This window comes from Puntigrus tetrazona, chromosome 9 (genome assembly GCF_018831695.1).
Source record: "Puntigrus tetrazona isolate hp1 chromosome 9, ASM1883169v1, whole genome shotgun sequence".
Lineage (NCBI taxonomy): Eukaryota > Metazoa > Chordata > Actinopteri > Cypriniformes > Cyprinidae > Puntigrus > Puntigrus tetrazona.
The window spans coordinates 5,871,249-5,883,999 of NC_056707.1; the positions used below are offsets into that span (position 1 = coordinate 5,871,249).

A 12,751-nucleotide genomic window follows, 5' to 3' on the forward strand; every position below is an offset into this window, starting at 1 on the left:
AGATTTGGATCAGAAATGCAGAGCCATTTGTCACCAGTCAGGATAGATGGACAATCTGTGAGATGATACACTGAATTGAAGCCAAGTCCATATTTCCCAGTTCTCCCTAAACTTCCATGTTTTCCTCCTTCTCCCAGCTGCTGAATACCCTGCAAATCAGCATCAGAGAATGTTTTGTTGTTGTACACACAAAGGGCTGGACCTTGAACCAGTTCCCATTTCTCTCCAAATGTCTTTTTTGTCTCATGTTTTCTTTTGTCCCACACAAAGTGAATTTCTGTAGCCTCTGCATCATCAGCATTTTGAATGAGCTCTTTCAAAATATCTTTTTTAGATGGATATGCATCAATTATATTTTTAACCTGACAGTTAGTTTTTCAGTTTGTCCAAATTCTTTGGCCTGAAGGGAAAACGCCACTGACAAAGTGATTTTTCAGAAGTATGATGTCTTGTTGTCATTACACCAAAATGACAGGCCACAGTTCGAGATATCAGCTCATGGGAGAGCATGACACCTGCAGAGATAGGCATCCATGGGCTGTCATTAAATCTCAGCTCTTTAGAAAATGTCAGCACCCTTCTTTCATCAGGTATGAGACAGTTTGTAAGTTTCTCATTGATTTTGTACAGCCCATTTACAAGTATAGCAACACAGTTATGGAGGTCTTTAATGGAAAGAGGGGAAGACCCATATAAAGCCTTCATTTCCTCAAGTGCTGCAACAAATTGCTCTTTTGTGAATTGTTTTTGACATCAATGCAGTCCCACAGCTTCTCAAATTTGGAAAAGATGACTGGAAGCACATAGAGATATGGTTTTACCTCAAATTCTTCACTCTTGACCACTGCCTTCACATTTACAAAGCGATCCTCAATGAAAATGAATGGAAATGATTTTGCATGACCAATAATTAGAGTTGAATCTTTCTGTTCCAACAAGTAATTGTTGAGATATTCATAGCAAGACTGAGCAATATTGAAGAGAACAGACTTTTCAAATACACTGCAGTATTGGTGTGCTTTTAACAGCTGCTGAAGAACTGTCTCAACTGGTGGATTTGTCTGTACTTTCAATTTTGGAGGACCAAATCATGTGTATTGAAAGTTTAAATGGTCAACTGTGAATTCTTTCATGCTTACTAAATTGCGACAGCCATCCTGTACACTTCAGAGGGTTTTTTAAGAATGATCTTGTTCTTGTTTTGCTGATCTAAAGGAGCTAAGGCAGGAAGGAATGTTATCTGAGACAGTGTGTGCCAGTGCAGAGAATTCACATCTGAGGCGTCTTTCACTGAGTCCATGAGACACTGAAGACGTTTATAAAATTTTGATTTATCCTGTTGCCAAACACTGGATATCTTCTCTGCTCTTTCTATGATGTCTTCTAAAGGGAGGTGGTCACTCAGCATTCCCAAATCTAAAAGTCTCTGAATCCTTTTTGGTGAGAGAAAGTCATTTGCAAATCCTTCAAGAAAGCGTCCTCTTCAAGTTCATACAAACATGCAACTTTGCCAGAAGGATTTACAAGTCGCTTGATCAATTGAAAGTTCTGACATTTCTGTGTTGGAATGCAAGGGTAACTTTTTAGTAGGTCATCAACAGCAGAATCATTCAGGTCGATGGCATTCAGAACAAGCAAATTTCTGTCATGTGTGTCCACAGCACTCAAGTTCTTAAACATAATGCTGTAAAACTCAGGCCAGTCGATTGTTTTCTGTTTTATCATCTCCTTGAAGCCACAATAATTAAAATTGTCTCTTACCCATGTTGGGAGAGAAACAACACAGGAATATAAATTCCCAATCTCAAGAACACTTTCATGGCAATGGGCCCAACTAAATGATTCTTCTTAATTTTTGGATTTAGAAATCTTGCCTTGTCCATAGAACACCAATTATGTCCATTGCTAAAAATATCCAGAGATTTACCACTGGCATTTTGTGCAACTGCTGAGTAGAAAGACTCAACCAGGGTAGAAATGCTTTGTTTACTTTCTCTCTGCGTATTAGGCCAGAATGAATAGAAGCAGTAGTTTTGGATATGTCCATTTTGGGCCATTTTCTTCAGCTCAAACAGTGTTGTGATGTAAGCAGAGGTTACTGCATCTTTAAGTAAAGCTTTGTTCCACTCAGACTTCACTCCTTTTTCCCACAGACCTTTCCTATTTGATGTGACTGCAAAAGTCCCATTTACATGGAATGGAAGACCTGTCTCAATTGAGAGAGGAAGAAAACAAAATGCCTGACCAAAAAGGCTGTCATCTGGGTACCATGTGTTAGTTTTTGCCTCTCTTTGCAAAGGTACAGCTATACCACCGATTGGATATGAAAAGACATGATCTGATCATTTCTTTTCTGGAAAATCTGCAAAGAATCTTGTGATCCAAAACATGAGTACAAAAGCCAGTATTGGGTGATGGATCTCTCTGAGTGCTCTTGAACTATTTTGACTATGTATGCACTGTTGACATCAGTAATGTTGTGGTGTATAATATCATTATAGCTGGAGTTCCTCTTGATCTCTTGAGGAAATGTGTCATTCAAGACAGTAAATGAAGCCATGATTTCTCTGGATATATTGAGAGGAGTTTGAATCTGATCATTCTTTGGGGGAGTTGATGCATTTTCAGGTATAATTTGAAGGGACATAGATGTAACCCCTTTAAGAAATAGTAGGTAAGTTTGTGAGTTGTCAGTCAAATGATTTTTAAAACTCCTAATGTGTTTTCATCATATACCTTTGAACTTATCTCTGACTTTTTTGCCTCCTCCAGAGAGCGAAATGGTAATTTAATCAAGGTGCCATTATAGGATTTCTTGCTGTTTTGCACAGACAAATCACAATCAAAAATTCCTTCATAGGATTTAAACTGTCCAGGAAACCTTTTGTACAAACGTTCCTGGAATGGGTCAAGTTTAATTCCTGGGTTTCCTTTGCTGAGTATGTGTTTTTCCAAATGGGTGACATTTGGATCAAGTATGAGAAGGGTGTTTCCACTCAAAATTGAGGGAATATCACTCACATGGTAAACAGCATTAAAACCGAGCCCAAACTTTCCAATCATTTTAGCTTTGTTTTCCTTTGATGCTGATCCCACTTTGACAATGTTTTCCCAGTCTTCTTGTGAAAAAAGTTCATTGTTGAAGATCCAAAGACACGGTCCATTGCAGAGGGCCATTCCATCATCAATGAGGGTTTCAGGGGGGTCTCTGTGTTTTCGGAAGTCAAGAAGGAATTTACATGTGCTTGCCCCAGCATCCTCAGCATTTTGTAGAAGTTCTTTGAAAATGTCACTTTCTTCATCATACTCTTTAAGAATGTTCTTAATTCTTTGAGTAATTGGTTCAGATTGCCCACATTGTTCTATACCAAAGGAGGCTTGCTCTGCTTGTATAAGCTGTGGTTTTAAGATGCTGAGTACTCAAGATGGGACTTTCAACCATCTTGCAGTGATGGGTAGAACTTCTACATGAATGACATAGAATTCTTCATTGTCCTGTTTCAGGTCTTCTAGTCCTTCAGCACTGATGTCACAGAAGACTGTTTTAGATAAGGAATGCAGATTAAAGTTTTGGTTTTCTGCCATGACAGGCACAGGTGTGCTGTCTTTTAAATGTTTCTCATTCCTTCGCATCCAATCAAGAATGGCAATGGACACTTTAAGTTCTGTTGAGTCTCCATGAGGAGGACGCCTGTAGTCAATTCTATGTTTTATGTCATGAAGTATATCTTCAATTTCCTCATCAGACATTGTTTTCCTTACACCAAATTGTGTTAGCAGGCTTTCATACTGCAAAAACTCTTCAGGCACTTTCTTTACGTAAGGGCTTAGATCCAGTTCAGGTGGATAGGTTAAAACTATATCTTCTGGACAGACAAACTCACTTTTATTCCAGATCCAGGGAATGCCATTTGTGCCCAATAAATCTCTGAAGTTTGTCTTGTTGTCCTGCATGAATTTATAGATACTGTGCAGCTTGGTTTTAAACTGAAAATCTGAATTTGGGTTGGCCATTGATCTCAGTGCTGAGAGGTTCTCCAAGACTTTTTCAGCAGGAGGGGGGTCATAAAGTCCAAGATGGTTGCAGACATGTTTTGTTAGCTCAGAGGTAAGTGGCATTACATATCCAACAATTAAAGCATACACTGAATCTCTTACTTCAGATGGCTTATAGAAACTTCGCTGTTGATTTCTACAATTTTTTCCATTTAAGAACTCTGGATTTTCACAGGACACCCACTTCCCTTTGCATCAACTCTCCTATCTGCACCTTGGTGAATTTTGAAAGAAAATCATTTTCATTTAGTACTTGAACAAGAGTATTTGCTTTTCGGACTGCCTTGTCCGATGAGTGAACACAAAGCTTTTCAATATGATTTATGACTTGGAGTATATTTGTTGTTGATATTTCCTTTTGGTTCGTCTTTAAGCCAAGGCATTGCAAACTCTGCAGCATTTCCTGGGTCTTTGTATAAATAGGTGGGGGAAAGAAATCTGTTTCAAAAAGGTCCTGGAATGTCCTGTTTCTTGGATCAAAAACATCTGAGGCCTGTTTGCGTTCTCCCTGTGTTGCCTCGATAAAATTGAGACTTTTCATTTTTATGAGCAGCTGTTTACTTTGTGAGAATAGAATGCTACCATTATTCAGTATCCAAGTCATTATAGACTGTTCCTCAGCATTTTGAAAAAAGCCTGTTTTAATGCAGTCAACCAAATAAACAGCCACGTTAGCTGCATCCAAGAGTTCAATTTTTAGAAGAGTCAAAAGTCTGCGATCAGCTTCATTTGCACACTGTACAATGGTGTCAGGCATTGGCAGATCATTTGGAATGGCTGGATTGGTGGTTGAAACAACAGCTTGTCTTGATTTAACTGCAACATGTTTCCCAGACATCATTCTGAAGATAGGTAACATGGAAAGTAGGTCTTGTTCAGCAGTTGAGAGAGAATCCAAAGAAGAGAGGTAGACTTTTAAATCTTCTCTTTCATGTGATGAAGCAGAGGCAATGCCTTTGATGACCTGGTCTCTGTTTGAGTTTACAAAGACTTGAAGAACATTTCTTGGTGAAGCTGGAAGAACATAACTTTCAATGTAATGATGTCTGAGACACTCATCTCTTTTAATGACTGTACATCCTACCATTTTTAACACTTTTTGAACATTATCTGACAAGTTGGACCCTGTGCTACTCTGAAAGATCAAAGTTGTTTTACTTTGCAACCTTGCTAACAATACAGAATTGCTTGAACTCTGCAGTGGCTCCAGGGTATTAAAGGCATGTCAATAAAGCTGCTTAAGTCATTCCATTCAGTGCTTAGAAATTTCCAGAACTCAACCAGCCAGCTCTTTGGTGGATGATGATCTTCTGCTGTTTTCCATGTCACATGACCTTCAGTAAGTTTCCAGTCCATGGGTAAGTGTTTCTTCATGAGTGTAACAACATGCTGTGCATCCAAACTGATTATGTTGTATATGTCTGAAAACACACACACACACACACACACACACACACACACACACACACATTAATTACAAATTTCTATTTCATATTATTATAAGCACTCCTGATATACAAAACAATTTTCTTACTCTTTGTTGCTAGTTTCCTTAACTGCAAAGTGCAAAATGGCTCAGGTCGTTTGGTAAAACCTTTCTTTGCAAAATGGCAGCAATGTTCTAAACAAATAAGAAAAAAATAAAGATTATTACTACTATTACTACTATTACTACTTGTAACGCAATATAAAGACACTCAATTCAAGTAGGAAAGAGTTTGTCAAACCTTACCTTGGAAACTTCTCATTGTCAATCAAAACAGTGTTCTGCACTCCATTGCCAAAGGAAGTAAAGGTTCCATCACTGAGAGGCAGAAGCTTAAGTCCTTGTAGCTCTGTGTACTTTTCATCTCTGAGAGTAAATTCAAGAAGAGTGTATTTGTCATCTTTACTAAGATTTTCAGCCTCGCTTTTGTGAAGGACATGTCTAACATAAGATGGAGTCACCCATGTCATGGTATCGCTTTCAGGAAAGATCTTTGTAACAGCTTTCAAAACATGTTCTGGGACTGTGACCAGGTTCTCTCCTTTAGAAATCAATAATCTTGACACTGCAGACATTGTGTCACTACATATATTGTTTTCTGGAAAAACTGCATTTGAGGCAGACACCCAGACTTTCTTATCATCAGCGAGGTGAAAGATCTTGTAGTCAAATAGCCTTTTCAGAGTATCTGTTGCAACTTCATGCCATCTCTCTTTATGTACAGTCTTCGACAAGTCAGGCCAAAGATTGTACACAGTGGGAGAAGGCAGGGCTGATTTTTCCGATAACTGAATGGCATCTAGGGTCATCATGAGATATACATGAGGAAGGATCACTTTTGTGAGCAGCTCATTCCACATCGCAGACTCATCATTCTTCTGATCTTCTTCTTGCCACTTGATGAACCTTCGATTGTCCGTCAGGCCAAAACAAGCATTGATGTGAATGGGAAGCCCAGTTTTGTTTGGTTCATTATTTGGAAGTGGCAGAAAGCAACTTAGTCGTCCATTGCAAAGTGATCTATCTTTATCTAATTGAAATGCTGTGTCAACTTGAGGGTAGAAGCTCAGCTTATTAGCTAGAGAGTCAATCTCTGGTATATATCCCTGTTTCAGATGGCAAGTTGTCACAAGCCACTGGGACTTTGTTTCTTTTGTTTGCTGGGAAATCTGTGATACTGTTTTAAAACATGTTTTTCTGTCAAGCAATTCCTGCTTGATATGAGAAAGGTCAGTAATGATGTGATTTGACACTGAAACCTTCAGCCTGTTGTTGCAGAAGCCATTGGTGTCAATATGCAGTAAAGTGATAGATGACACATTTCTCAGGAAAAGAAGGCTGATGTCTGCATCAGCAATGAAACTGTCAAATAGCTGGTTAACTTTTGTGGAGTCGTATAGGTTATCTGAGATCTCGGAAGCCTCATTACGAAGAGGAAGCGGAAGAGCGTTCCGTTGAAGTAATGCTCCTCACTGATAACCTTCTCCCAGGTACAACTGTTGACTTGACTGACAATATTTTGAAAGGGCTGAAACTGATCTTTTAAGTTCAGAAGGCTCTCTCTGTCCTCTTCGTCTGTCAAAGACCATCGATACCCTTCTTCATCCTCTCCAAACATCATCTTTTGTGGATCAAAAATGGCTAGGTGTTCAGAACTGAAGACACATGGCAAGTCTGTAAAAATAATAATAATAAAATAAGTAAAAGTAAAATAACTAGTGTTGTGCTAAATCCTGTGTCTGACACTAAAAGTAGGGCATGATATATTGCTTCAGCATTGATATCATGATGTACACATCTGCAATAGTTATATGCAATGTTTAGTAGGTATATATCCATCATTATATTTACACTGAGTGTTTTCTTTGCTCTCACACAGACAGAACTCTACAACGCGACATCTGTACAGAGATAACAATTTTAAAAAATGTAGGCCCTACGGTTACACCTATCGTTTACACTAATCCAGTGTTCTCAAGGTCGAAAAGGAGACTTTGGAAAATTCCTGTTTTAGTTTGAAAACTCTGGGATAGTATTTCATTGAAAATGGAACAAAACGAAGACTACAAAAATGTATATATTATATATATAAACACTGTTCTTAATAAATTGTTTACCTTCAGAAAGTTATTTACCTTCAGACTGCAAAAGTTTTAAAAAAGTTCAAAGCAAATGTGTCATATAACACATTCATCTGATCTGATATCTGATCTTATGGCTGTTTGAGAAAACCATAGTATTGTTATTATCATTACTTAAGTGGTATTAGTCCACTTTAAGAAATGTAAGTAAAATGGGAAGATATGAGAAATATCCATTGTAAACTGTTGGATTGAGTATATTGTTTTATAAACCATTATACTCTTAAAAGCTAGAATCACAAATAGATAAATATTATAACACATTAAAACAGTTCTTATGAATATTCATGAGATGATACAAAATATTCTACAGGAATTTATAATGCATTATGTATTCATTATAATGCCTTAAGAATAACCTTATAATGCATACAGGCTTACAGAAATTTCTGATTATCCTCCATAACGAATAAACATCTGTGTTACCATGGCAATGACGACGCATTTAAAATTGCATTCCAAAGAGATCATTATAAGCCCGGCAGTGGAAAACAAAACCATAACTGTACCAGTCGACTCAGATAGCCGTGGAATGCGTGGATTATGCACAGAGAACCATTCATCTTAATGGTGAAAAAGCGGCTATTATTTGTGTTGTTGAAACTATCAACAAGCTATTTTTTTATGATTTCGAATAAACAGTGTAATACTCAAATATGTACCAGCCAGTTTGTTAATGTAGCATATTTTACCTGTAATATGATAAACAGAGTTGAAACCGATCCCAAATCTCCCAACTTTCGTTGGGTCATCCTGCTGATGCTTCTGCCAACTCTTTGAATCCCTCCCAGTCTTCCTCCGTAAAGGCTGCATCATTGAAAGCATAGAGAGCAGGTCCTGCCAGATCAAAGTTACAAATGGCAGATTATACAAAATTTATCAACCAAAAAACCCAAAATGTGACCTTTTGCATTCATAGAAGAGTAATGGATTGCAGTAAAACTCCTAGCAGATAAAAAAATAAAACATGTCTCCCATACTTATGAGTACTTCTTCACAGCCTTTTACTAAACAGTGATTTTGAGCTAGTTTTGGAAATCTGAGTTACAGTTTATGATACAGAGGTGGAGACTCCAATTTTTCAAAGTCCAAAGTCCTTCCCATTTACAAGTTTTCATAGTTATAAATTTCATAGTTGTGACATATGAACAAAAAAGGATGGGTATGTCCGTAGTGACAACCTGTTGAATCTGCTCCCAATGTTTGCGACAAAAATACCTTGATATTTTCCAAGCTCTTCAGTCCACAGGCTGTGAGCGCCATAACGTCTCTCGTCATGAATAAACACCACAGTTGAAGCTCCTGCGTCATCTGCGTTCTGTATCAGCTCCTGATATTTTATGGAATAATTATTATTGACTGATGCAATATAAGAATCGTCCCTTCGCAAAAACCTGCCCTTCTTAGTTACTGTTGCTATGCCCCTAAAAGGCCATGTCGCCCTTACACTGTGAGGAAGTACTGGTATTGCCGGCTTTTGTGTGGCACTCACACAGTGAAATATTTAGAGCGGAGCAAAAGGAAACTCACAACACACAGACTGACACGTTTCTGATTTTGTCATTGCTTTTTTAATTCAAACAATAAATTCTGTTATATGCCTCTTTAATGTCTCGTGACAGATTGCTAGTGTCTCAGTTCAAGCAGCACACGAATATGAATCTTTTCACATGTATATAAAGCACAAAATACTTTATTTTACATATTATATTCAATCCGCAGATGTCAATAGTAGATGCCTACCTTCAATATTTGTCCCCCATCTGGGTACCTTCTCAAAATCTCCTTCAAGTAATCGATGAATGGTGGCGACGTAGCACCAAATTTATTTCTACATTGAACAAAGTAAAGTTCATCACAAAATGCTCAAAACAATTTTTAGTATGCTTGGGATTATTTGTAAAAAGATTAATGGTAAAACAAAAGCTACTAACAGTTATTAAAATGTACTAAACATAAAACATTCAGTGAAAACCACTTACTTCTTTTTCTTCTTTTGCCTCGACGATGAACTCATTGTATTTCTTTTGCAATCTCCTGTGTGATTTAAAAAAAAATCTGTTTAATAAAAAAACAATTACATTCCAAAGCATAATTTGATGGAACATTTTAATAGCTACAGAACGGTTCACGGGTTTACGTGCACCTTGCAGAATATTATGTTTTAGACTGCACTTTATCTTTAGATTCCCAGCTGCGCGAAATAAAAAAAAATATTATTTAATATTATTTGTATTTTTATTTTTAAACAGATTATTTTTATTGCACAAAACATATAGTCCAAAGACAAAATACTGAGTTCATATCGCAGTTCAAATGTTTTCATATAAACGTTTAATATTGCATCTCTGATCCATTACTGTTAAATGTTACATAATGGTTGTTTGTTAAACCTTTGATTGCGTTACTGCCCTAGCTGTGTTACCATTGACTATCTTTATAGTCAGTCACATGAGAAAAAGAGTATACTGTGCTTTCAGAAAAGTGAAACTGCTCAAGTAATAATTTGCTTTAAAACAATACTGCCCGACAGTAGTGTCAAATGTTTCTTTCTTTGTCTTGTGCTCGTGTTGACCTCTTGGCATGCTTCCTTGTTTCCTGCTACCATGCCCTTCTAGTTTAATCCTCACTGGTCTGATTGTCTGCTCCCTATTTATTGTGCTCCTTCTCTTACCGTTTTAACTTACAGTATTATTGTTCTAGTTGTGTATTTGATGCTGTTGTAGTTCTAGTATATCTTTTTTTCTTCCTTTAGCCTTCCAGTTAGCTAATTGACCTTAAATCAATTTCCTGATTTTCCATCTCTAGTTCTCAGTTCGGTTTGATAACAAACACAGATATACGTTCGGCTACATGTCTTAACTAAAGTGTATAGAAAGAATAAACCAGTCTGCATGCACGGTAAACTACTTAAAATCATTTACATCACAGAAATTGCAAGTGTGACGTCACCCTGGAAACTAACAAGGAGCACCTGGCCACACCCCTCACTCCCCGGCTGCAGGCCATCAAGACTGGGCTTTAAAAGCAGCACGAGGAGGTCTGCACTTGATTTGAGAATAATGCTTATCTCTAGTTTCCCTTCTAAGACAGCAGCGTGTGACCGATCAGCCTCACTCCCACGGCACGGGCCCACTGCGGCACTCGGGAAGAAAGCACCCCAGCACCACACACTTTATCCGGACACTTATTCACGTATCTCTCATTTTCTGTTAATCAATCCGCCCTCCGGGGTCATTTTTCTGAGCTCTCCTTGTCGTGTGGTTCCTCACCCCGTCACACAGGTTATTTAACATCAGTAAGTGTTCAGCGTATCCCTCGCGGTAGTCGTTGGCCAACAATTGGTTGAACCGGTTCAGTTGCTTAGCTGCGTGTCTTTCTTCACGGAACTAGAGTTCAATTAATTTGTTCCCTTCCTTGTATTTTAAAACCTCTAATAAAAGGTTATATTTTTCGAACTCATTTAACTGGTTAACTTTCCTGAGAAACAGAATTTTTTCTCTCATATCAGACCAGATATAACTATCCCTTTATTTTTTGTAATTTGCTTTAATCTTACATTTACATTCCTGGCGTCAGTTTTCATTTGTTTTGTTTCTGTAGCACCTTTTGTTAGATTTATTATTTTCTCTGCCATGCCATGCCGTGCCATGCCTTGTTACCTTGCGTCTTGTTCATTGTGCTTTATTCCTGGAAGCCCTGCGTCCTGAGGTTTCCTGCACTGACTCACTGTCTGTTAAGTGTTTAATCCCTGGCTCCACATAGAAGCAAGCTCCCTCTTCCTCATTATTATCCTGCTTGGTGCTCAGTTGTCACACTCCCTTACCAGTCCTTGTGTCATTCACTCTGTGTGTGTGTGTATAGTATATAGTATAATAAAATAAAATAAAAAGAAACTCAAGCCATCTATGATTGTATAAATGGAACGCATCACTAACGGAAGTATAAACGGAGCATGCTGTAATTGTTTGCCTTGCATCAGCCCAAAGTTTAATAAAGTGATTCAAACGATGCGATATAAAATAACTCTCAATATGTTATTGCGATAGATTTAATACTATTACAACACTAAATATTATAACATTGCAAAAATTATTATAATAAATAATTTCAAAAAGTCATGCAACATTTCTACTTGAGGTTATATCTCCTACCTGTAACGGTCGTTATGTGGTTACGATGATTGCGGAATGAGCGCAAACCGGTCTGAATGAGACAGATAAAGCCTCTCAGTGCGCCCTGATGCTCTGGGTTTCTGTTCCGCGGAAAGAGTCTGTTTTGCGAAAATGAAACCTAGCCATTCACTGCAAGCTCAGTGAATCACTCAGGCGGAAAAAAATCTGTTATTTACTCAAATTAACTGCTGCGAACCAAAAAGCGGGAATAGCCAACTTGAAAATAAAAATCCTGCGCGCTTTTATATTGTTAATCAGTGTGAAAGTTCAGCTCCTTTTATGAAGTCCTTGCATTTATAAATAAATAAATAAAAATAATTTTATGTAATAGGCTGATAAATAAAAAAAGCATGTTGATTTTAAGTTAATTGTAAACCCGAGCAGCACAATATGACGAAGGAGGGTGATAATAATATCAATAATATTAATAGAGAGGTTAATAATAATAATAATAATAATAATAACAATAATACAGAACATGCCAACTATAGGCTTTATACCTGGTACTAGATAGGCCAATATGTAAAAAAACACACACACACACACACACACGGATGAAACCCTTTTGATTATTCCATTTTAATTTATTTACTTCAATAAACCATTTCCCCTGAAAACCGTGTTTTGCCCATTTTAAGGCGTTTACGACCGCATAAGCAAATATAACTGTAAGTAACGTTCTTGCCTTTACACAACTTTTTATTTTGATAGCATGGCAGGCAGCTTAGGCTACTCTATGGCTTCCACGAACGCCAGAAACTGATTTCCTTTGTTTACAGCATCAGCGGCACCGTCGCTGTCAGTTCGAGTGGTTTTCGCGCATAAACGTGCACGCGCTTCTCGCGTGACCACAAGTCTCCGTTCGGTATCAAACGCGCTCATCCGTGGGGTTT

General features: G+C 37.7%; 3 protein-coding genes and 1 pseudogene across 3 annotated transcripts; all 4 read right to left on the reverse strand.

Moving 5' to 3' along the window:
* Nucleotides 1–2,344: 2,344 nt before the first annotated feature.
* Nucleotides 2,345–3,408, reverse strand: LOC122351461 (sacsin-like; the record flags this gene model as incomplete). Its single annotated transcript, XM_043248538.1, has 1 exon — nucleotides 2,345–3,408. A coding segment is annotated over one exon (714 nt), but the record flags the coding sequence as incomplete, so codon positions are not given.
* A 12-nt stretch (nucleotides 3,409–3,420) lies between these two features.
* On the reverse strand, nucleotides 3,421–4,119 carry LOC122351462 (sacsin-like). Its single transcript, XM_043248540.1, has one exon. The coding sequence runs from the start codon at nucleotides 4,117–4,119 to the stop codon at nucleotides 3,421–3,423; it is 699 nt and encodes a 232-aa protein (XP_043104475.1).
* A 106-nt stretch (nucleotides 4,120–4,225) lies between these two features.
* Nucleotides 4,226–5,143, reverse strand: LOC122351923 (sacsin-like). The gene has a single exon (XM_043249341.1). The coding sequence runs from the start codon at nucleotides 5,141–5,143 to the stop codon at nucleotides 4,226–4,228; it is 918 nt and encodes a 305-aa protein (XP_043105276.1).
* Nucleotides 5,144–5,266: 123 nt separating this feature from the next.
* LOC122351914 lies at nucleotides 5,267–11,944 on the reverse strand (annotated as a pseudogene).
* Nucleotides 11,945–12,751: the final 807 nt, after the last annotated feature.

Coding starts and splice junctions, on each gene's coding strand:
- LOC122351923 (XM_043249341.1), bottom strand. CDS start 5,143: ATGGTAGGATGTACAGTCATTAAAAGAGATGAGTGTCTCAGACATCAT.
- LOC122351462 (XM_043248540.1), bottom strand. CDS start 4,119: ATGCCACTTACCTCTGAGCTAACAAAACATGTCTGCAACCATCTTGGA.